At 40.5% G+C, this 26,041-nt stretch overlaps 1 protein-coding gene across 1 annotated transcript; it reads right to left on the minus strand.

Moving 5' to 3' along the window:
- Positions 1–16,592: 16,592 nt before the first annotated feature.
- Positions 16,593–17,826, minus strand: LOC145798216 (high mobility group B protein 3-like). The gene is made up of 4 exons (XM_082885712.1): positions 17,723–17,826; positions 17,532–17,589; positions 16,820–16,900; positions 16,593–16,679 (listed from the first exon to the last, which is right to left on the minus strand). Exons 1-4 carry the CDS (start codon positions 17,824–17,826, stop codon positions 16,593–16,595), a joined length of 330 nt encoding a protein of 109 aa, XP_082741838.1.
- Between the last annotated feature and the right edge of the window lie 8,215 nt (positions 17,827–26,041).

The following is a 26,041-nucleotide window of genomic DNA, read 5'->3' on the forward strand; positions in this document are numbered from 1 at the left end:
ATTCATGTATTTCTGGGCTTTGGAGAGTAGGGCTGCCATAGGGGTCGGGGGTTTTTGGAGAGGGAGAAGAAGAAATCGGACGATCGTAGCCCGGCCATGAAAGCCGTAAGGATGACCTTGTCATCACTTTCCGCTACTTGCAGGGCTTCGGTGTTGAAGCGGGTAACGAAACTGCGCAGCAACTCCCCCTCGGTCTGACGGATGTTGAGGAGTTGGGTTGCCGGGCGGCGTTGGCGTTGGCGTTGGGCTCCAATGAAATGGCTAAGGAAGGAGTCGCTGAGGTGCTGGAAAGTGGAGACAGAGTCTGCTGGTAACTGGCTGAACCACAGTCGAGCTGACCCCTTCAGTGTCACGGGGAAAGCCCGACAGATGATCTCGTTAGGGAAGGCATGGAGGATCAAAAGGGTACGGTAGGTCTCCAGATGGTCGATTGGGTCCGTCGTACCGTGTAGACGCGCCCGCGTGGGCCTCGCCACAGTTCGGACTCAATTTGTGTCACGGTTCTTAATCTGAACCAAAGAGTCCAAATCTGGCAAATCGTTTTGAGAAAACAGATTTTCAGAAGAAGAAGTGCCAAACATGGACTGCTTTGCCAGATACAGAGTCGCCACCTAAATATTTTTTAAGGGGCAATTTAGGAAACCCTGACTCGGTGCCAAAGGCCACGTGCCTGTCATCACCAAAGTTGCCTCGGCTCGGGAGCTAGGGTACGATTGGGGAAGGTCAGCTATGAGCACCCCCTCTCGCCCGATCCGAAGATCAGCCTCTACTAACCGTGATATCCGTTTTTGAAAACGTTATGTGTTCTTATTCCATTTATTAGCCTAGAATTACTATGTTATGCGCGCAGCAAACAAGTATAGACCAAATCGCCTAAATTGGAACAAAACATTGCATGTTCGTTTTGAAGATGGTTTGCTACTCGCAAGTAGGCTAAAATGCAGGTTTTGCCACCCTTGAGTGGGCTTTTAGAAAAGATGGTTTTGCCACTATCTAGTGGGCTTAAAACTCATAGTTTAAATGCGTTATCCCAATTTAAGTAATTCAACCTCCATCCACAGGCATTCAAGCAGTTATATCACATAAGCAGCTAGCCTCATGGTAATCATGCAATTATGGCAACACTCACACGCATGCGGTATACTAAAGCAAAAGGACTTACAGAGTACTCCAAGCCAAAACAGAAACTAGTTAGTAATCATATGCATGATCCTAGTTCATGTTAAGATGGCTAATGTAACACATGCGGAATGTCACTAGAGTAGGCTCGGCTAGTCTATAAATGACATGTGAAAATGGACAAGTAGCATGTATTCAAGTTAGATTTGAAATACTTATGCAGTTAGTATGATGCGCCGAGCCTGGTGCATGCAATACTGATGAATGATGCACGCATGCATAGCATAAGGTATGCTAAAGTAAACATGTCCTAATACTAACCATCAAAAGCAGGTAAGTAAAATGGAGAAAGAAGTGGGGGTTGGAAGACATGCACACACGCACCCACACTTATTACAAATTTACCCTCGCTCGGAGGGACCAAAAGAATAATACAAATTAATTAACCTACAAGCTAATTAATTATTACAGACCAATTAATTAATTAATAAATTAACTAATCTAATGAAAGCAGTAAACAGCCTCGGGAAGAGGGCCCAATGCAATGCGTGCTCGGTTCCGCTCGGAAAGTCACTGCCATGCACAAGTTTGCCTCTGCTTTGGCTGTTCTGCTTCTCTGAAAATTGCAAAACTTCCAAGGTTGCTTCTCTGAGTGTTGTGGGACACTACCGGCTGAGTGAGACCATCACCGGCCATCCAGAATGGTCATCGGCTAAACATTATACTCTCGGCCAGACCTGTTTTGCCGGTCGGCACCAAACACTGCCGGCCGGCCAATTCTTCCTGCTGAAACCTGTTTGACAGCAGCAAAGGGCAAAACATGGCATGGCAATGTATTTCAATCAATGTTTGCACCAACCACTCTCCTTATCATGTTTATGACTCAAAGGAGGATGGTGCTTGACCCTCGGACCACCAATCGCGCATTTCAATGCGTGATGGCCCAAGAAACCAAGTTGTGCATTTTGATTTCAAATGACATGCAAACCAATTAAACACATAAAGCCCAACCTCTATCATACTCAATTCGAGAGGCAAAACATGCACGCTCTATACAATGCAACCTAGGCATGGAGGCTAAGTATGCAACATGAACATGTGAATATGTATAGCATGCAACAATCATGCAAAATGGAGCAAGGATGTGACAATATGCAAGACAAGCATACAACATCATGCAAGGATAGACTTAAACTAATATAGGTAGCTCTCAAGTATGCCAAAATCAGTGGCCAAAATGGTATAACAAAGGCATGAAAACTCACACACAAGCATGCATGCACAAAGGCCTAGATATGGAGCATAAGCTATCAACTCTTCAAAGCATGAAAAGGGATGGAAAATGCAAGTATGAAAGCATGGAACATGGACTGAAATATGGTCTCCAATGATGCCAAATCATGAGAACAAGCCAAGTAAAGCATGCTAGTAACACACACATCCAAAGCTAACAAGCTAGAATGCAAAGAGGCTATACAAAGCATGGCAAGCATGACCAAAATGACACCAAACAGAACTTAAACATGTTAAAACATGACTAAAAACTTCATAAAGCTAAGCCAAAACATGTAAGCATGGTGGTCCAAATGCAAGATGCCTTTCTAGGCAAAATAAAGGAATGCAAGGCAAGTGTAAGGTGCATGTAAGGGACCATTAAACCAAGCAAAAACAGTAACATGGTATGTCAAATAAGCCCCAAAAAACCATGGAAACAAGGTCCACACATGCTAGAATGGGGTGTCCCTTTGGAAGGCCAACAGAGGGTTACTCTACACATGCAACAAGGACATTCAACAAGACCAAACCAACTCTGAAAATGGCTTGTGGGGGTCCTAAAACCCACTGAAAAATGCTTGAAACAAGGCTTGAAAGCATGCAAATAGGAGCCCCTTTGGAAGGCCAAAAAGGGCAACAAACAAGGCGACAAGGGAGAGGGTCACCCCTCTCCTTCTTAGGACCTTAAACCACCATCCTCACCACTGAAATCCCTCAAGATTTCAGTGGTAAGGAGGCCCAAACAAAGTGGTCCCGAAGCTCACCAAAAATCGCACAAAATGGGGCCAAACAAGGCCTAAGAGGGGGTAAAAGACCCCAAACACAAAAGTGGCCTTAATGAAGTATCTTAAACACAAAAAAATAGAACTTTTTTATGTTATACACAAAGCTCAAACCAGCAAGCAAGACAGGCTAAAAGGGGGTGCAAAAACGGGGAATAAAGAGGAAAAATTGGTTACCTTTGTAGCCAAAAGGGGACAGCAGCCTCTAGACCCAAAAATGCAACCCTCAACCTCTGAAAACAAGACCCAAGGACCTCCAAGTGATGATGGAAGTGTTGTGCTAGGAGGTGTAGTTCAAATGGCCAAGAACTAGACCCTTTTGGACCTTCTAACCAATACAAACGTAGAGAGAGAGGGAGATATAGAGAGGGAGTGATATATATATCATATATCTGATTTTTCTAACCTCCTAAAGGGGAGGAGAGGCTCTCTCTTTATAGAGAAACCAAGGGGACAAAGCTTCTCTTAGAAGCTTTGACCAAAAAGGCCAAGCTTCTCTTAGAAGCTTGGATTAAAAAGGCCAAGCTTCTTAGAGAAGCTAGGCAAAGTGGTCAAGAGGTTCAAGCTTCTTCAAGAAGCTTTTAAAAAAAAAAGGTCAAGCTTCTTGGAGAAGCTAAAAAAAGGGTCAAGCTTCTTGGAGAAGCTAAAAAAGGTCAAGCTTCTTGGAGAAGCTAAAAAAAGGTTCAAAAGGGTCAAGCTTCTTCAAGAAAAGGTCTCGGTCAGGACAAGTGGCCGATTGATCAAAAACAGTGGCCGGCCGGCCAAACATAATGCCGACCGACCATCAAGAGTGCCGACCGGCCATCACCAATGGCCGGTGGCAAGGAAACAAGGCCGGTGGCCTCATGCTACAGCCGGTGAGGTGTGGGGATGGCCTATAAGCTATTTCCCACCCTAAGAAGCAAAACAACAAGTGTTTGGTGCAAAACCAGACACAAAACCAGTCGAGTCAAGAGATCCTGAGGCAGGGCGCGTAGCCGAGACCTCCGGGAACTTAAGACGAACACGAACAATGATGATCACTGAGTGTTCAAAAGATGACGTCCAAGTCTTGAGAACGGTCAAAAATAGGGTGTCTACAGTTGCCCCTCTTTGACAGAACTCGAAAGTCATAACAATGACGAGAGTGAGTGTCAAAGCCCAGAGACGACCCATTTTTGACAAGGCCGAAGACTTTGACAAAGCATACAAGCTACAAATAAAGGTATGCGCCCGAGGGCAGGGGCAAAATGCAAGACAATGCACCAAGCCGAGCATAACTAATGATCAATGCAAAGAAACATAGGGACGTATCCCGGTGTTTCCGAAAGGCATAAGCATTGGAACGTATTCCAAATGCTCTTAACCAAAGAGGGAGGAACATAGAGACACATCTCTGTGTTCCGGAAGAGCGGAAGAAACATAGGGATGTATCCTAGTGTTTCGAAAAAGTGGAAGAAACATAGGGACGTATCCCGGTGTTTCGGAAAAAGAAGAAGAAACATAGGGACGTATCCCGAAGTTTCGGAAGGAATGAGAAACATAGGGACATATCCCGGAGTTTCGGAAAGAAAGAAAAGCATAGGGACGTATCCCAGTGTTCCAGAGTGGTTCAAGCACTAGAATGTATTCCAAATGCTCTTAACCAAAGAGAGAGAAACATAGGGACGTATCCCGGTGTTTCGGAATGGTGAAAGCATTGGAACGTATTCCGAACGCTTTTAACCGAAGAGGGAGAAACAAAGGGACGTATCCCAGCGATTAGGGATGTATCCCAAAGGTTAGGGACGTATCCCAAAGGTTAGGGACATATCCCAAGGATTAGGGACCTATCCCAAAGATTAGGGACGTATCCCAAAGATTAGGGACGTATCCCAAAGGTTAGGGACGTATCCCAAAGATTAGGGACGTATCCCAGTGTTACGAACAAGGAGGAGAAACATGGGGACGTATCCCGGTGTTTCGACAAAGAAGAAGAAACATAGGGACGTATCCCGGTGTTTCAGAAGGAATGAGAAACATAGGGACGTATCCCGTTGTTTCGGAATGGAAGAAGAAACATAGGGGCGTATCCCGGTGCTTCGAAAAGGTAGGAGAAACATAGGGACGTATCCCGGTGTTTCGGAAAAGAAGGAAAAAGGGAAACGTAGGGACGTATCCCGGTGTTTTGGAAAAAGAATGAGAAACATAGGGACGTATCCCGGTGTTTCAGAACAAGAAGGGGAAACATAAGGACGTATCCCAGTGTTTCCGAATAAGAGAGAAACGTAGGGACGTATCCCGATGTTTCGAAAGGAAGGAGAAACGTAGGGACGTATCCCGGTGTTTCAGAAAGAAGAGAGAAACGTAGGGACGTATCCCGGTGTTTCGCAAGGAATGAGAAACATGGGGACGTATCCCGGTGTTTCGAAAGGAAGGAGAAACGTAGGGATGTATCCCGGTGTTTCGGAAAGAAGAGAGAAACGTAGGGACGTATCCCGGTGTTTCGCAAGGAATGAGAAACATGGGGACGTATCCCGGTGTTTCGGAAGGAAGGAGAAACATAGGGACGTATCCTGGTGTTTCAGAACAAGGAGGGGAAACATAAGGACGTATCCCAATGTTCCAGAAAGAAGGGAAAACATAGGGACGTATCCCAGTGTTTCCGAATAAAAGAGCGTGCAAAACAATGCAATGATAATATGCACTTTCTATGCAAGTATGGGGGCATTTTCTATGCAACATTGAAAGCATATTCTATGCAGAAACATAACGATGCGCGGCACGCATGCAACCGAAGTGTATATGAAAGTTCACATTCTATGCAATGGAAGGGCATCAAACACGTACTCTGGTGCCTCCGATTTACCTTTCGGAGGAGTTGGCAACACAACTCTGCTCGAAAAAGGGACACCCTATTTACATTGGCGAGAGATGACATTTGTTGCTGCTTTAATTGCCATTCTGACTTGAAGCAGGCTTAATCTTGAGCTTGAGGTAGAGGCACACCCATACTTCGAGGTAGTGACAAGGCCTGAAGAGGTACATCCGGAGTACAATCACGGAATTTGCTGAAGGTGAAACACACTCAGATGCTTCGACTTTCCCTCTTTTCTTTTGCTTTGCAGTCCGGAACCTATATAGCTTTAGATAGATCCTGATTTTACTGTTCTCACATGACCTGGGTTGAACCCTGCAGTTTTCGAAAGAACAAATTCCCTTTTTTGCACAAATGTGGAGAATGGCACAGCACTCTAAGCACACAACAAATCATTTTTTGAAATTGAGAAAATGAGTTCTCGACCAGGTATTGAGCCTACGACAGAACAAAGCGAAAAAGACTCAACAACGAAAAACAAAAAGTAAACAACCTAAACACATCGAGACACGCTCGGAACGACTCAAAGCAAGAATTGAGACAAACAAAACAAAAGACACGATACACAGACGTGCACAGGGAGCCTGTTTCACCGGGTATTGTTTCCCACCCTTTCTCATTTGTGATTCTCACATCACTCGGCCCTCAACCTCTGTTTTTCTGAAAAAGCTCTCTTCTCACTTTTTCTCTCAGTGCACATCTCTCTATTTTTTAATCTCTCATTTTTCATCCCTCCCCAGGGTGGTTGATGAATAAACAGGAAGTTGCGGGGTCTTGCCCCTAGCATTCCGCTAGATTCTTCTTCTTGTTCACAACAGTGAGTTTCTTCCACAGAGGGGCTGTGCTACAATTGGGTGTGTAGCAAATCTGCAGTTGACATCGGTTGACGATGCTCTGCTGGGGAGTTTGGACGTGATCAGATCTGTCCAGATGAGGGGGTGGAATATCTTGATCCATTCCAGTTCGTGCTTCGCACTTGTCTTGATACCTCGTTGCTTGGAGGATGAGAAAGCTTTCAGCCCTTTGTTGTTGACTTCAGTTGTGCCCTTTTTGGCAAGTAGAGTGCCCTTTCTGGCAAATGCATTGACAACAGGGGAAAGACAGGAAGCCTGACTCAACTGTGCCCCTAGTTCATTATTTTGACCATTTTTTGTTTTGGTTTTCTATTAAAACAATTTTGACCAACATGAGAGCTAGATTAACACGCTTGTTCGATTTTTGATTTGAAATCATGCAAGTCAGGCTATGAGCACTGAAAATTTTCCTTTTTTGGGTCCAAGAAATGGTCCAGTTTTTGGAAAAGATGAAACAATTTTCGAGAAAATTACTCAACCTCAGTAAAAATTCTCAAAAACTATTTTTGCAAACGGTCGATGCTTAACAAGCACGGAACTTACTCTTGAGACGCACAACCTCAGATTTGGAGGAAAATTGCCCCCTTGCTCGAAAAGAGCTGCATGGCAACGGAAAGTTGCCCCTTGTTTGAACGGCACCGCAGCGCATTGAATGGCAACGGAAAGTTGCCCCTTGTCTGAATGGCACCGTAGTGTATTGTAATCAGTCCTCAGAGCGATGATTGCAACCGAACTCCCGGATACAGAAAAGACAAAGATGACTAGAACCATCACATGGACACAGTTGAATTTAAAGTATTTTACGGCTGGACTTCAGAATGAAGTTGCCTACGTATCCCAAAGATGGGAATCAAGCCTCACGTAGTTCGGGGTTAAGGTACACTCGGGTATTAACCTCTCCTTTTTAGGCTCTAACTTTTGCCAAGGCGCCCGTTGTGGGTTTTCGACCTTGCGAGCTTTGTTCTTCTTTTTTTTCAATTTTTGTATCTTTTCATTCTTTTTCATTCTTTTTTTCTTTTTTCATTTTTTTTCTTTTCTCCTTTTTTTTTTATTCTTGTTGTTATTTTCTTTTCCTTTTTTTTGTTCTTTTCTCTTGCTCTAACTTTTGCCTGGGTCGCCCTTCTGGGTTTTCGGCCCAGCGAGCCTCTCAAAGGGTAAAAGTATAACAAGTCCATGCCAAATGGTTTTAGGGTTTTGCAGCCATCCGTATCCAGGAGAGTGGCCATTGCATTGATTTACTGAAGGATCCATCTTCGGCTCTTCAAGCATATCGGATATTTTTGCCCCTAGTTCGAGGGGTGCTTTTGTTCTAGCTTCGCAAGCCTCTTCTGATGAAATCTGGTCTTCTTGATCTGACTTTCTTGCCTCTTGTTCGAGGGCTGCTTCAAAATGGCCACACAGGCCTCACGTTGTGGTTGACTGTTGAACGTTCTGAACTCAGGTTCAAGGTTTGAAAGTGAGGGGTCGAATCTCGAGGCAGAGAGCGATCCTGAGTTGCACAATCTCAAGAGCGATCCCATATAAGTCTTCGCAGGACCGCGCAAAATATTTTTTGAAATTTTTTAAGAAAGCGACAAATCGCTCGCGTCGAAGACAGTGTAGAACCAATCTGGATCAAGCCAGGGTCCTTCTTAGTACTCACATTAACAAGCATGATCTCAATCATTAAGGGCTTAGCATGCCTCTCTTTCTCTCAATTGATCAAGTTTTGCAAAACCTAAGGAATCCCTTCCTCTTCGTTTTTATCACAATGTTTAGAAAAAAAAGTTTTGAAAAACTTAGGTCATTACAATGACTTCAAAGGCACAGAAAAGGCAGGCGAAGAGCACTGTCATTTCATTCAAACTCCTGGCACAACTGGCACACGGCAGAAGCAAACACAAGAGTGTGAAAATCACTGCTGTTCCATTCAAATCGGTTGGCATAACTGGCTCTAAGGCAGAAACAGACTCAAAAGAAAGCAAAAAGACAAACACAAAACAAGATAGTGATGTCCGAGGTAACACCCCCGAAATCACCCGACTCTAACAAAACAGGACTGACTCGACACAACAAGACAGACCCGACTGACTCAGTATGAAAAGATCGACTCAATACAAAATGACAAGATTAACCCAATACCAAAGTCGGAAAGTACAAAACTAACATTCACAAATGCTCAAAACAATGCGTGCCAAACGCCACATCTTGGAATAAACTGAACGCCGCCCACGGGTGGTTCATCCCTCGATCACATCACATTATCCCCCACAAGTTCACCGATCAAGTGCCGATAGACTTTGCAGGACCTGGTGCGGGGATGACCTTGTTGTCAATCAAATTTTGTATCTCGTGGCGGAGACGGACGCAACTGTCGGTGTCATGACCGGTTTGTTGATGAAAAGCACAGTACTTAGTCAGGTCATGCTTTGGAGGGAGAGGATCGGGTAGAGGCCGTTATTCCAACGGTTTCAGATGTCCTTTCCTGAGTAGGACCCCCAGGGCCTTAGACAAAGGTATAAAGAGTGGGGTAAAAACCCTCTTGCCTCGGGGTAGATAGTCCGAAGTTCGGGGGTTTGGATTGGATGCACCAACAAAAGGGGTGGTTGTTCTTGGTGTGGTGGTGGCGACCATGCCCACTTCAGAAGATCTTGCAGCTGCGTCACCGCTGGTGGTCGCATTCGAACTGCGGGTAAATGCCCTCCTGGGCTGCTCCTTCTCCTGATCAATAAGGCCCTGCTTCATAGCATCCTCGATCTATACCCCCATCTCATGCAAATCTGAAAAGGTAAGGAAGGGGAGCACGATCATTTTCTACATTAGTTTGGGTTGGAGGTTGCGCACACCATCCTTATCTGGTCTTTGTCAGAAGGCCTTGTAGCCATCATCAAGGCCATTGCTCTCCACCTCGCCACAAACTCTGAAAAACCCTCCTTTCGCTCTTGGCGGGTGACTTCAAGATCACGAGTTGTGACCTCAATCTGTGCGTTGTAGGAGTATTGATCACTGAAGGCCTCAGCCATCTCTTCCCAATTCTGTTTCACAGAGTTCTCTAATTTTGCATACCAGATTGCGGCTATCCCAAACAGGGTCCGGCCAAACAATGATAGCTTCTGTAATCTAGTGAGGCCCATCGGCCTTAGAATGTTTGAAAACAGCCGCAAGTGCACCATGGGATCCCCGGACCCATCGAAACGGTCAATATGTGGCATCTTGAATCTGTCTGGCAGCGTCACAGCTGCATCGGTATACCCATCCTCGATGTCCGGGACGGATTTCATGCCTTGAACCTTCTTGAACAACCTTTCAAGCTTGCTCATCTTTAGCGTCGTTGGTTCCGTCTCTAACTCAAAAGGGGAGTCTGGTAGGTTGATGGGTGTCTTGGATAGCTGGGGTAGAACCGGGGGCGGAGCTGGCCCGACTGGAATGTCCGTATCATCCTGGACGTGGGTTGCCTCCCCGAGTATGGGAACTCTTGGTGGGGGAGGAGCCTGGTGCGAAGTAGATACTCCAGTTTGCTGCTCCAATCTGGCAATTGTCTCTGCCTGTTGGGCTATGACCACAGCCTATTGCTTGGCGAATTCTGCTTGACGGACAGTGTCTTGCTGCATGGCTTTCATACTATCCTGGAGTTGGCGCACCATCTCTTCTAGACTCGACATATTGTTCTGATCTAACTGAGCAACCGGTATACCTTCCTGAGGTAAAAACAGATATCTCAACCCAACTGCGCACAGGTGAGATGGATAATGACTGCTGATCCGAAGACTGATGATCTGTGCCTGACTGGCCTTTTTACCCTGTCTCTGGCAATGGAGCACTGATTGCCCTTGAACTAAATCTCTGACCCGACAAAGTCTATCAGCACAAGTCCAATGTACCTAGGGGATATTGGAGCCTTCTGAAGCTATAGTTCCAGGACTACCTTGCAAAAGAGAAAACAGACAGCATCTTACCCTGATTTCACCATAACAGGCATAGGCATAACTGAATAACTGTATTCTACTACTAATCACTGTTCCCAAAAATCGCTGCCCCAAATCTGAATCTGATACTCGCAGATATAACTGATTCTCAAAACACTGATGCCCGCAGGCCTGATACCCAGACTTGCAAACTGGTATATGCATTCCTGTAGAGATACACTCTAAAAGCACATAGCAAGTAAGAGAGAGCCAAAACACCCCTATGTTGGGGTAGGGTTTCCCTGTCCTATTTTGTCAGGAACTAGGGTTTCACTACGCACACAGCGGTTTCAAACAACCTAACATCGGGTGAGCAACCTGTCCTAGTTTGGAATGGTCACTATGGATTCCGAATATGCACTAGGTCGAATGGTCAAAAAGGGTGCCCCGGTAAAACCAGGGTTTGTGTTCCCATACTGTCAGAGCCCATAACCGGTCAGCCTTATGGTCGTGCCTTGACAAGACAAGCCTCTGGCAAACCGTTCAGGAATGGCAGATGGCAAACACGGTGTCCTAGGCGCACCAATGCACATGCAATGCAAAGAAACACATAAGTGTAATCAAAACAGGATATCACGAGTTCGAGTCAAGCTCTCTAAAATCCCCAGCGGAGTCGCCAGAAACTGTAGCACGTCCGCGAGGGACCCCGCTACAGTTCGGACTCGATTTGTGTCACGGTTCTTAATCTGAACCAAAGAGTCCAAATCTGGCAAATCGTTTTGAGAAAACAGATTTTTAGAAGAAGAAGTGCCAAACATGGACTGCTTTGCCAGATACAGAGTCGCCACCTAAATATTTTTTAAGGGAGAATTTAGGAAACCCTGACTCGGTGCCAAAGGCCACGTGCCCGTCATCACCAAAGTTGCCTTGGCTCGGGAGCTAGGTACGATTGGGGAAGGTCAGCTATGAGCACCCCCTCTCGCCCGATCCGAAGATCGGCCTCTACTAACCGTGATATCCGTTTTTGAAAACGTTATGTGTTCTTATTCCATTTATTAGCCTAGAATTACTATGTTATGCGCGCAGCAAACAAGTATAGACCAAATCGCCTAAATTGGAACAAAACATTGCATGTTCATTTTGAAGATGGTTTGCTACTCGTAAGTAGGCTAAAATGCAGGTTTTGCCACCCTTGAGTGGGCTTTTAGAAAAGATGGTTTTGCCACTATCTAGTGGGCTTAAAACTCATAGTTTTAATGCGTTATCCCAATTTAGGTAATTCAACCTCCATCCACAGGCATTCAAGCAGTTATATCACATAAGCAGCTAGCCTCATGGTAATCATGCAATTATGGCAACACTCACACCAAAAGGACTTACAGAGTACTCCAAGCCAAAACAGAAACTAGTTAGTAATCATATGCATGATCCTAGTTCATGTTAAGATGGCTAATGTAACACATGCGGAATGTCACTAGAGTAGGCTCGGCTAGTCTATAAATGACATGTGAAAATGGACAAGTAGCATGTATTCAAGTTAGATTTGAAATACTTATGCAGTTGGTATGATGCGCCGAGCCTGGTGCATGCAATACTGATGAATGATGCACGCATGCATAGCATAAGGTATGCTAAAGTAAACATGTCCTAATACTAACCATCAAAAGCAGGTAAGTAAAAGGGAGAAAGAAGTGGGGGTTGGAAGACATGCACACACGCACCCACACTTATTACAAATTTACCCTCGCTCGGAGGGACCAAAAGAATAATACAAATTAATTAACCTACAAGCTAATTAATTATTACAGACCAATTAATTAATTAATAAATTAACTAATCTAATGAAAGCAGTAAACAGCCTCGGGAAGAGGGCCCAATGCAATGCGCGCTCGGTTCCGCTCGGAAAGTCACTGCCATGCACAAGTTTGCCTCTGCTTTGGCTGTTCTGCTTCTCTGAAAATTGCAAAACTTCCAAGGTTGCTTCTCTGAGTGTTGTGGGACACTACCGGCTGAGTGAGACCATCACCGGCCATTCAGAATGGTCATCGGCTAAACATTATGCTCTCGGCCAGACCTGTTTTTCCGATCGGCACCAAACACTGCCGGCCGACCAATTCTTCCTGCTGAAACCTGTTTGACAGCAGCAGAGGGCAAAACATGGCATGGCAATGCATTTCAAGCAATGTTTGCACCAACCACTCTCCTTATCATGTTTATGACTCAAATGAGGATGGTGCTTGAACCTTGGACCACCAATCGCGCATTTCAATGCGTGATGGCCCAAGAAACCAAGTTGTGCATTTTGATTTCAAATGACATGCAAACCAATTAAACACATAAAGCCCAACCTCTATCATACTCAATTCGAGAGGCAAAACATGCACGCTCTATACAATGCAACCTAGGCATGGAGGCTAAGTATGCAACATGAACATGTGAATATGTATAGCATGCAACAATCATGCAAAATGGAGCAAGGATGTGACAATATGAAAGACAAGCATGCAACATTATGCAAGGATGGACTTAAACTAATATAGGTAGCTCTCAAGCATGCCAAAATCAGTGGCCAAAATGGTATAACAAAGGCATGAAAACTCACACACAAGCATGCATGCACAAAGGCCTAGATATGGAGCATAAGCTATCAACTCTTCAAAGCATGAAAAGGGATGGAAAATGCAAGTATGAAAGCATGGAACATGGACTGAAATATGGTCTCCAATGATGTCAAATCATGAGAACAAGCCAAGTAAAGCATGCCAGTGACACACACATCCAAGGCTAACAAGCTAGAATGCAAAGAGGCTATACAAAGCATGGCAAGCATGACCAAAATGACACCAAACAGAACTTAAACATGTTAAAACATGACTAAAAACTTCACAAAGCTAAGCCAAAACATGCAAGCATGGTGGTCCAAATGTAAGATGCCTTTCAAGGCAAAATAAAGGAATGCAAGGCAAGTGTAAGGTGCATGTAAGGGACCATTAAACCAAGCAAAAACAGTAACATGGTATGTCAAATAAGCCCCAAAAAACCATGGAAACAAGGTCCACACATGCTAGAATGGGGTGTCCCTTTGGAAGGCCAACAAGAGGGTTACTCTACACATGCAACAAGAACATTCAACAAGACCAAACCAACTCTGGAAATGGCTTGTGGGGGTCCTAAAACCCACTGAAAAATGCTTGAAACAAGGCTTGAAATCATGCAAATAGGAGCCCCTTTGGAAGGCCAAAAAGGGCAACAAACGAGGCAACAAGGGAGAGGGTCACCCCTCTCCTTCTTAGAACCTTAAACCACCATCCTCACCACTGAAATCCCTCAAGATTTTAGTGGTGAGGAGGCCCAAACAAGGTGGTCCCGAAGCTCACCAAAAATCGCACAAAATGGAGCCAAACAAGGCCTAAGAGGGGGTAAACGACCCCAAACACAAAAGTGGCCTTAATGAAGTATCTTAAACACAAAAAAACAGAACTTTTTTATGTTATACACAAAGCTCAAACCAGCAAGCAAGACAGGCTAAAAGGGGGTGCAAAAACGGGGAATAAAGAGGAAAAATGGGTTACCTTTGTAGCCAAAAGGGGACAGCAGCCTCTAGACCCAAAAATGCAACCCTCAACCTCTGAAAACAAGACCCAAGGACCTCCAAGTGATGATGGAAGTGTTGTGCTAGGAGGTGTAGTTCAAATGGCCAAGTGCTAGACCCTTTTGGACCCTCTAACCAATACAAATGTAGAGAGAGAAGGAGATATAGAGAGGGAGTGATATATATATCATATATCTGATTTTTCTAACCTCCTAAAGGGGAGGAGAGGCTCTCTTTTTATAGAGAAACCAAGGGGACAAAGCTTCTCTTAGAAGCTTTGACCAAAAAGGTCAAGCTTCTCTTAGAAGCTTGGATCAAAAAGGCCAAGCTTCTTAGAGAAGCTAGGCAAAGGGGTCAAGAGGTTCAAGCTTCTTCAAGAAGCTTTTAAAAAAAAAAAGGTCAAGCTTCTTGGAGAAGCTAAAAAAGGTCAAGCTTCTTGGAGAAACTAAAAAAAGGTTCAAAAGGGTCAAGCTTCTTCAAGAAAAGGTCTCGGTCAGGACAAGTGGCCAATTGATCAAAAACAGTGGCCGGCCAGCCAAACATAATGCCGACCGACCATCAAGAGTGCCGACCGGCCATCACCAATGGCTAGTGGCAAGGAAACAAGGCTGGTGGCCTCATGCTACGGCCGGTGAGGTGTGGGGATGGCTTACAAGCTATTTCCCATCCTAAGAAGCAAAACAACAAGTGTTTGGTGCAAAACCAGACACAAAACCAGTCGAGTTGAGAGATCCTGAGGCAGGGCGCGTAGCCGAGACCTCCGGGAACTCAAGACAAACACGAACAAAGATGATCACCGAGTGTTCAAATGGTGACGTCCAAGTCTTTAGAACGGTCAAAAATGGGTCAAAAGAATCAATGGTGGGCATCTTGAACTTGGCGGGTAAAGGTTTGTCCCGGATGGCGGCAACAAATGGTGAGTTTGCCGTGGTAGAGGGTTTATGCTGAATGTTCTGCATGACCCCTTAGAGTTGAATCTTCATTGCTCGGAGTTCAGCATCCCAGAGGGGAATGTTGTCACCACGGTCAGTCAAAGGGGGCTGGACGCTGCTGGCTTCCCCTTCAGGGGCTGGTGCCACGACTGACGGGTGTGGGGGTGGAGGTGGTAGATTTATATGTGGGGGAGGAGGTTGCAAACCTTCCAAGTTGGGTGGATAGGGTTGCAGAACAGTATGGCTCGGGGCTCTTTCTTGGTTGGGTGGAATATCTGGAGGAGGTGGAGGAGGCATCGGAAGGTTTCTTTGGAGTAAAGCATTTATCAGGGCCTGGTTTTGCTCGACAATGCGGTTAATGCTGTTGGTAAGCTCGATAAAATACTGCGGTAGGTTGTTTGGATTGGGGGGGTCGGCCTGATAGCCAGCAGCATTATTGTGAGAGGCATGGATCTAGTTGTGACCATACACTTTGATGGGTAGGAGGAAAAGGTTGTTGGGATAGGGTCTTCGGCGACAATGAGCACAACTGGCACACGGAGTAAAGTCTTTCCCACAGACGGCGCCAACTGATGATACAGTTTGTTCCAGTGAATGGATCGACTCCTCAGGCCCACGTCCAAATGATCAAGCCCACCGGATAACCTGCAAACAAGTTCAACGGGGAATGGGGTAGTCCCCCAGTGAACCCTCCGATGAGCAAGTTAGGAAGAGAAGTAGAGTGTAGAGAGAGAAATTGGAGATAGAAAGCTTAACCTTCTTCTTGTCTTCAACGTTTGCTTATATCCTTTGGTAATCATTTCGCTGTCCCTTCAGACCTGCCCTCCTCACCGAAAGTCTATACTGTAGCTTACCTTGTTCAGGGTAAGAGGATCCTGTTCTGACGGAGAGGTGTTGTCGTAATAAATGCTGTGATGGGCTGCATTAATGGTGATGTGCAGTGGCAATAACTTTGCAGATCTTTGTCTGCTGATGTGGCTCGTCCTTCACCTGCCATGTGTCTGAATGTCATTGGCTCTTTATACCATGTAGGATTCTAGCTGTTCTGGACCTCACCAGCTGGGTTATGTATTGGGCTCCAAGTGATGGGCTTGGGTTGTTCATAGTGATTCATGGCCTTTATGGGCTTATACACGTCAGAACCAAGCACAAAGCAACAAGTAAAAGAACTTTTCAAGTAGTATAAAATTGTAATCACCACATGAGCTTAACTTATGATACTGTGAAACTCCCTGATCACACACAAGTAACCATGCAAGCATTAAATAATATATTCAGATCCATTATCATTTGTACACTCCAATCATACACATTATACTTAAGAGCTCGCTTCCTGCTCGCTCTCATCGTGGACTTCAGAAGATGATTTTCCAGATTCATCAGGCTTCAATTCTCCATTGCCATTCTAGTAATTCAAAAAAAGAAAATGGAGAAACAGAGAATCCAAATAAGCACACAATTTAGTGAAACTTAACAGAATTTGAAGAAGTGAAATGAAGTAACAAGCTGGACAATGATGATTTAAAACAGTGATAAAAGTATCACGAGTTTGCTGTTAAACTCTTCCATTGTTTTCTCATACTCCGCCTTCTTCTTCATAGCCTTTGCCACGTATGGAGCTTTCTCCTATATGCAAGAATAAACTAGCAATTATAGAGCAAAAGGTTCAGAAAACACAAAACATCTAAACAGTTCTCAGACTGCGATATCAATATATACACAACAAAAACAAAAAAAACAAACCTACAACATTTTCAATGGAAATTGACTAATCAGCTAAACATGAACTAACATGGATAATTGTGACTTAGAACATAGTAATATTGATCACAACTTTGAATATTCATTTTGGTTATCATAAGTGAAGTAGATCTTATAGATTCAGACATTTCTTTCCATTTCAGTCCACCGGCTTTCCCAACCTGAAACTCACAGATCTCAGAAAACAAAGTTGTAATAGTGAAGAGTAGACTTCCGTTTGGTTGCAAAGAAATTACAGGAAACCAGTTCTGATTCTAATTGTTTGATTTATGCATCTCTTGGAACTGAAATTCAATCGTACAGAGCCAACAAAACAAACAAGTTTAGATCAAGTTTTCAAAACCAAAACAATAGAAAACATTTAATCCTGCATTTCAATTTCCGTAATTTTTCTTCGTTTTCTCTGTAACCAAACAGAAGGTGAGAAAGTTCAATATGCAGTAAATATCAAACGATGCTGATAAATCGAAAGCTAGATCAAAGTTTCGTATCTCACAACTGAAACCGATTTGTTATCAGGAAAATTCTCTTTGAACGATTTCCTGAACTCGTCCCTATTAATCGACCATCACCAGAAGAAAAAAAGAAAAAAAAAACATACAGCATCAACAAACAACGAACACAACATAAAAAATGACCATACGAAGAGAAAATCTATCAATACGAAAATGCGAAGTAAAATCTCACATGAAGACGAAGAATGCAGTAGAAGGACGCTTCGGAGCACCTGAGTTCTTCTTGCTCGCTTTTTCCTTCTTCGCATTTGCATCAGCCTTACATTTCTTCACCATTCTTCGAAACACAAGCATAAAAGCAAAATCAAAAGCAGTTGAAACTCAACCAGGAAAGAACCAGAACGAAAATGAAAACAACAAAAATGAAATCAGAAAACAAAAATCGTACTCTGAGTCAATTTTCTTGTGAGCGATCGAGGTGGCTTTCAGTCCTTTCATGGTGTGATCTTCTAAAACTGAGAGACTTCGAGAGTGAGACGAATTTGAAATTTCAAAACTCAGAAAGTTTTGAAACGTTAGAAAGTAGTGAAGCGTCGCGGCTATTTATAAGGGAGGAGGGTTGTGGTTGTGAAATGGAATGAAATTGAAATTGAAATTGAAATTCATATGCAAATTTTGTTTTTCATTTTTCTAGGAAGGAGTGATGGAGGTCGTGGCAGTTACGGAGGGAGAGAAAGAACGAGAGCACTTGCAGTTGTAGGAAAATGAAGACACTCGCTTTAGAGGATTGACGTGTGGTCAAGTAAGGGTATCTTAGTAATTTATCCAATGTTGTAGGGAGGCTCTATTTACACACCACTTTTCCTCTCAAGGAAAACTATGAGAAATTCTATTTCCACACTCTACATTGTCTCTGTACACAATCTTTCTCACTCCACACACTTAGTAATTTGATTCTTAAGTATTTATCTCAATCCACACACTCCACATTCCAAATATACCCATTTAATAAAAACTATGTTTGCTCAATACACCCCATCAATTTTCAAAAATTTCTAAAATATCCCCATCTTCCTCAACCCAAACTATCCTAACTCTAACCTTACCCCTAGCATCTCCCCATCGCTGGGGTCGCCCCTGTGAACATCATTTCATCGCTGCCTCTCTCTAGTGAACAAATATTTGCATGGTGTCCAGCAGTAAATGCTGTCAATATGGTATTAGCAATCACTTGGTTTTTGCACCATCTTCATGATGTATGGGAACAGCTCCATCATCAGGTTCATCATTGTCATGCACAACTGTTGTCTGGTCTCCTATTCCAATGTTGAGAAGCCATTCTTTTACCTTTGTGCAATGATTCAACAAAAAATCAAAACAGAAGTCCAGAAATTCGCATAAAAATAACGAGAATCCCATAACATATAAGATGCTAAATTTGAATCCAAGTAAGTTACAAAACTCTAACTAAAAAGTCCATAGTGAACAATTCCATACATACCCTAAAAATGAGAGAGAGAGAGAGAGAGAGAGAGAGAGAGAGAGAGAGAGTAAATTGATACCCATCCAAAGACAAAAACACCAGTCCCAAGGTGAAAAAACAGAGCAAGAGCAGCTCCAAACAATTTTATCAGGTCTAACCGAGAAGAGCTTCGGCTGCGGAGGCTTGAAGTTGGGCGGCAACGAAAACCCTAAATCGGGTGCTTCTTTGGTGCTCACTGAAGCGGAATTCGGAGGTGTTTCGGAGAATTCTGCAAATGACCTGATTGAAACTCTAGTCTTAGGTATTCTTTGAGTCAGAAATTGTTAGAAAATAAGAGATGGAGCGAAGTTCAGAACTCCGGCCATAGGGTTCCGGCAAAAGGGGGTTGAATCGAAGAAAGTCAAGAACGAAAAGGAAAAAGAATGTGGCGGAAGGCGGCGACGGAGGCTGTGGCTGTGCCGATAGTGATGGTGGTGGCTAGTATGGTGTGTGAACTGAGAGTGAGTTTTTTGGTTTTGTCTAAAAGGGAATTTAGCTGAGGGATAGAGCAGGAATTAAAAATATATCTATTAAATGGTATACATTGAGAGAGTTTGTGGTCTGTAAATAGAATTTCCCGTAAACTATTAATTAGTTTATTTTTTATTACAATTTTAACCTTAAGTAGAAGGACTACAAAGGACAAGTTATGATACACACCATTTGTATAATTACCATAAAGGACAATAATGAATATAATAACGTATCTTGTCTCTCAAAGATTCAAAAACCTTAAAACAAAAATCAAAAACCCTTAAAAAGACAATCAAAAATATATGTATTATTAAACATTTTCATTGGATTCAATGAAGGATTCATCCGGCAATACTAATTCAGGACAATGGAGCAAGGAAAATGTTATTTTTTCTTGTTTTTTTTTTGTTTGTTTTCGTTTACTTGCTGTGTGGTAAACCGTTTGTATTAGTTCGGTTATCCAGAGTCGAATAATATATCAATGTTCGACTACCTAAAACCGAACAAATTGTGTGTGTTCCGTTTTATGGTGTCGAACATAATTCAATTCTTCGATTTTTAAGTATCGAACAAACACCATTTGTTCGGTTAGAAACAGTCGAACAATTCTATTTAATTCGACTTTGTACTGCCGAACACTTATAGCATTTTTTGGGGGGCTTTTTTTAGACATGTGCATCCATGAAATGCAGTAATGTTAGATCTGGGGGTCTTGTTGACTATACACAAGTCAATTTATTACTAATGAGGTAGTCTCATGTTGAAAATTAATATTTTTTCTTTTTCTTTTTCTTTTTCTTTTTGCATGTTTAACGACTTTGGTGAATTTGGCATGTAGGTTTTCAAGAGCAAAGAATGGAGGAGGAGATGGAAATATCGTGGGTGAGTAGGGTGTGTGAGTGAGTGAGGGTAAACATGGAAGTAGATTATGGGTGGGGTGTGTGAGTAAGAGTAAATATAGAAGTTTATGGTGTGTATTAAGTAAAATATTTATTTATCAAAATATTAAGGGTGTGCCTTGAGTAATGATTTGCCTTGAGATAAAATATGGTGTGTAAATAGAGGCCCCCAATGTTGTGGTGGAAGTTTACGAAGGACAGCGAGTGAGTATTGCTCTGATACACATATTACACGGTTTTCCAATAAGCGTCTAACGAGCGATGATGGCTTCTCTCCGGTGCATCAAATGTCCAATACGATAATACTGATTGAATTTTAAAATTTTAAAATTTAATTTCTTAAAAATAAATAAATATTAAACAAGATATTTTTTAAATTATTTTCCTCTTGAAAAAATAGGGAAAAACATAGTAAATAATAATTATTAATTTTTTCACCAACCAATTTTTGTAAATTTTTCAAAAAACATATTCTAATAACTCGATTATAAAGTAGAAGTTTCATCCCTTGTTTGGGATGAACCGTTGTAGAGAAATTTAGTCAGAATATCTCCATTAGACCATTAATTAGTGAAAAGGACAACTTCATTTATTTTTCTTTATAAATCCTCTAAAGAGAAAACGCATAATTGAGTAAGGATAAAGTAAAATATCTTTTTTGTTTCTTTGTTGGACAATATTGCTAGAGTAACATGTTATTGTGAAATAGAGTTATTATGAAATAGAGTAACATGTTATTATCAAATAGAGTAATTGTCAAACATAGTAACATATTACTGTTACTGTTTACATCAATTTCAACGGTAATAATTTTTTTAAAAAAAGAATTTCATAATCAACATGAATCTTATTTGATAGATCTTGATAAGAGAATTCTAAAAATATTAATTTTATTAAAAATCGGCATTTATATCAAAAGTTATATTATTTTAAAGTTTAATATTTTGATAATAGTGATATTTATTAGACTTTTCAAGAAAAACTTTTTGTGTTTATCCTTAATGCATTAAAATTTTATTATGAAGGAGTTTTGACCAAATCCCTCACTTTTTTAGTATGATTTTTTAACTATTTAATTATTTTAGTCTGGTTAAAAAAATTATGTTTGGGGTGATTATTATTTTTAATTTTTGTAGTTGATTTGATGGTTGTGAGTGGGGGTGAGAATTTGTGACATGGCACGATAAAATGACTCAAATTGTACACGAAATTAGTGGATTAGGATTGACTATTTCTTGACACGAACACGTATATGACACAACTCGATGACACGAATATGAAACAAGTTGAGTTAGTGTCAATTCTGTATAACACAAAATTGACACGAATATGAAACAGGTTGGGTTAGTGTTAATTCTGTATAATACGAAATTGACACGAATAATCTGTATAATGAAGAATAGTTACATATTATAATATTACTTCCAGTAAAGGGGATCATGACATTTTTTTTATCTCTTACGTAATTATATACAATTTATTAAAAAGTATATAAAATACGATTTTAAGTCTAAGATAGGTTTATCCATCTAAAAATAAATAAAAATAAAGTTTAATATAGGTTTCTATTTGCTTTTAATTGAACTTAATGTATTTTTTGTCTATTATTTGAGTTAATCTAGTAAAAAATATAATAATAAAATATAATTTTTATAAATTAAGAAAATAAAATTAGGTTGAAATTAAATATTTTTATAAATAATTTCATTTAATAGAAATTAGTTTCATTAAATTTAACATGTGAAGAAATTTTCAATTTTTTTTCATATATTTGGTAGTTTTAGTTACCAGTTAAATTTTTTGACATGACATGTAATGCCCTCAAAATAATACATAAATAAATCATGCATAAGATCCATAATTTAATAAAAGAAATATTATATTTGCTTCCATCAGAGTGTTCTTTACAAAAAGTATTACATGTTGACAACAAAAGTAAATGCCCTACAGGCTTACAACTTTCCAAGTCAACACTTGGTCATAACAAAAGAAGAGTGCTAACTCTTTACATGTTTAGCCCTTGGCCTGAATTTACATTTAATATCAAGCAAAAATAATCCAAAAAGAGACTTTTACTCCCAAAACCATCCAAGCTAAGACCTTGGAGGCGGCATTTCTCCTGTACCTGAAAATGATGTCCTACATAGGGTGAGTCAAAACCTAGTAGAGATATGCTAAACCTAGTATGAGAATTAACTAAAACATTAGCATTCGATAGATGAATAACAAGTTTAAACCATCTCATATCCTTTCCATGATCAACCAACATTGACATTTATATTTCAATCCACTTTCATTATCTAACCAATCGATTCATTGACATAGTTTAATAGTATTCAACAGTGTGAAATGAGACTACAACTCAAACATCAACACTTCAATAACAAACATCATGCAACACATCAATGTTCTTGCCGTTTTACGGAACTATGTCCAAGGGAACCGGCACCCATAAGTAAATAAAGTTTCGGGACTTGCACCCTGGATACTCTGGCCAACTTAGTTATCAGTGGAGTCCATCTCCTAACTCCTCCCACATAACATATGGAGTACATCCCCTATCTCCTCCCACACAACATACATATACAATGTATTTAACACATAGTCATATACAATGACTCAACAATTCACATATTCAATGTGTAAATTTCACCGTCACATTCAAGGACATAGCCCAATTGATTAGTTTCAATTTCTCTAATCATCATGCAGTGCTACAACAATCATGACTATCCTCCACCGATAGCCCAAAATAGTTATTTCTAAACAGATAATTAAATTTATCCAACAGATAAATTAACACATTTTCCATAGGTAAGCGATTTTCAATCCAACTATACCAATTAATTTCATTATCCTCCAATTTCATCATTTCCAACTCAATCATGTATTCCCATAATTAATTTCATTATTTTGACAAATAATTCATCTAATCCCAATTAGGGCATTTTTCCCTCTTTCTCAAATGACACTTCTAAGGCTCAATTTCATCAATTGCACACCCATAACCCCATTTCAAAACCTCATATTCACAATAGAATTCAAAACCAAGAAACCCTTCTTTTATAATCTCAAATCAAACCCTAACTTTCCAAAAATCACTACATTTATACAAATGCCCAACATTGATGTTAAAACTCATAAAAATGAGTAGATTATCCATACCTTGAATTTAGGAGCTCAAAGGAGAAGAAGAAGAAAACCCAAGATGCTCTAAACCAACTCTTCTTCGAATCAAAGTGAAGCCCTCACAATACTCTACTTTTTAACAAAGGGACAAGGCTAGAGACACTCTAGATCAAGTGTATTTGTAGTAAGAAGGGTGTTCTTACAGAGAGAGTGTGTCGGTTCAGGGTTTTGGAGTGAAAAGGATGATGAAAAAGTGGTAAAAACCACGCTGCTGCGAACTGATATATTCGTGGCTTGCTCGAGCGAAGAAGTGGTCGCTCGAGCGACCAGATACAAAAAGACCTCACTTGAGCGCAAGAAGCCTCGCTTGAGCAAAAAAAGAGAAGCTTCAGGTCTGAAACCCAGACGCGCGCTTGAGCGCAAGAGTGTTCGCTCGAGCGAAGGAACACAAAACATAAGCCTCGCTAGCTCGAGCGAAGATTACCAACCTTCAGGTTTTTCTAAGACGCAGACGCATGCTCGAGCACAAGAGTGCTTGCTCAAGCGAGTAGACAAACACACAGCGCTCGCTCGAGCGACAAAAGCCTTGCTCGAGCGAAGAGGCAAAAATCTAGATAGCAACCATTTGTTTCAAAACAAAACCAACCTGTTGCAAACTCATCCAACACATCCTAAAACTCAAATACAAGGAATTAAAGCATAGAAACAAGATGAAGACAACAACAACACCTATGGAACCGAGTCTGGAACATAATAAATAATGGAGGAAAAACGGGATCGCTATATGACATGTGAACACAACACGAGCTGAACACGGATAAAAAATGACGTGACACGATAACACAAAATAATAAACGGGTTGGGTTATTCTGACATGAACCCGAGATGGCATGATACGAACACGACCCAACACGACATGACACGAAAAAATAAAATGATTATGATTTGTATTTAAAATTTTGTTTTATTAACTATTTTAATTTTTTTAATCTTTATTAATTATTTTAGTCAAAAAAATTGCATCTCAAATAAGGCCTTAGTCTTCCAGTGGCCTAGATTAAAAAAAACAAAACTTTGTTCCACATTTTTATGTTGTTATTGATTTTTTTTTTATCAACTAAACACATAGATATAGAATGCAAACCCTACATCATATGGGTGGTTGATAAAAAAAAAAAAAATCTATAATTTAGTTAAGATTTATTTATTTTAAAAACACTTAGATTGTATTTGGATCTTAATTTTTTTTAGTGAAAAGAAAGGAAAATAAAAATGGGAAAAAAGAAGAAAAGGAAGAAGATTATATTAAATCAATTTGTAGGATAGAAAGATCAAAGGAGTCATGTTGTCTCAAATGCATCAAAGATTCTGATCCTCTCTTCTGAATTTTTATCTCAAAACAATATATATATAGCAACAGAAAAATCTCATTAACCTAACCACTATTTCCTATTATTGCAATGTAAGAACTTTTATTTGTTAGTGATGTCATATACCACCGTTATACTAAATATTTAATTAAAGTTTAACAAGATTTTATTAATTTCCAATTGATAGCATGAAAAATTTAAGGGTTTACTAAGGCCTCGTTTAGTAACTTTCAGTTTTAGTAAAAAATTCACTATAAATTATCGCATCACTCTCTCTGCACATCTTTTCATAAAATATAAAAAAAAGTTACTAAATGAAAATCTGTTGCTTTCAAATCTGACCAGACCTGTCTTCCTGTTAGCATCAGCCTAATGTCTTATTTCTGGGCCCTTCAATGATCAAAACCTGGTCTATCCCTATTTGTATTAACTAGTGTTTCACTCGTGTTGTGCACGGGTTGTGTTTACAATTATTTGTATATATGTGAATTGTGATTTTTAAATGTCTTCTTTCTTTTTTTCCCCTTTTTTTTATTTGCACACAGAAAAAGAAATATAACAAATCCAGCATATTTTCAATCGATTATTTTATGTTTGCTTTTATTCAAAATTTAAAAATAATGTATGGGCAAATTTATAACTAAATTAAGGAACAAATTATCCCTAACGACATTTTTTTTTACTTCTATATAAATACTTAAAAAATAAACCTGCAAAAGGTAGTCAATATAATATTATACATTAAGTAAAAAAATGTGATTAGCAATTATGCTTACATAAATTTATTATAGTTTTAATTTCAAATTTTAATATATATATATATATATATATATATATATATATATATATATATATATATTTAAATGCATTTTATTTAGCTAGTACTAAATAGAATTTTCTTAGCAAAAAAGAAAGGTATAAAATTTTGTTGCAAAATTTCAAATGTCTATTGTTAAACATTCTATTCTACTTGTTTATTTGTTTACTTGCTTGTTTTGAGAGTTTTGATCTATGATCTTTGATCTTTGCTTCACATTCATCGTATTGTTTTATTTATTTTTCTTCTTCTTGCTTGATTTTCGCATGATACTTCTTTCATAGTGCATCTCCAAGTGTATTAGTGAAAATATCATGCATTTAAAATGCACAAAATTACA

The sequence above is a fragment of the Camellia sinensis genome, chromosome 8, assembly GCF_055761805.1.
Source record: "Camellia sinensis isolate YWXY chromosome 8, ASM5576180v1, whole genome shotgun sequence".
NCBI lineage: Eukaryota > Viridiplantae > Streptophyta > Magnoliopsida > Ericales > Theaceae > Camellia > Camellia sinensis.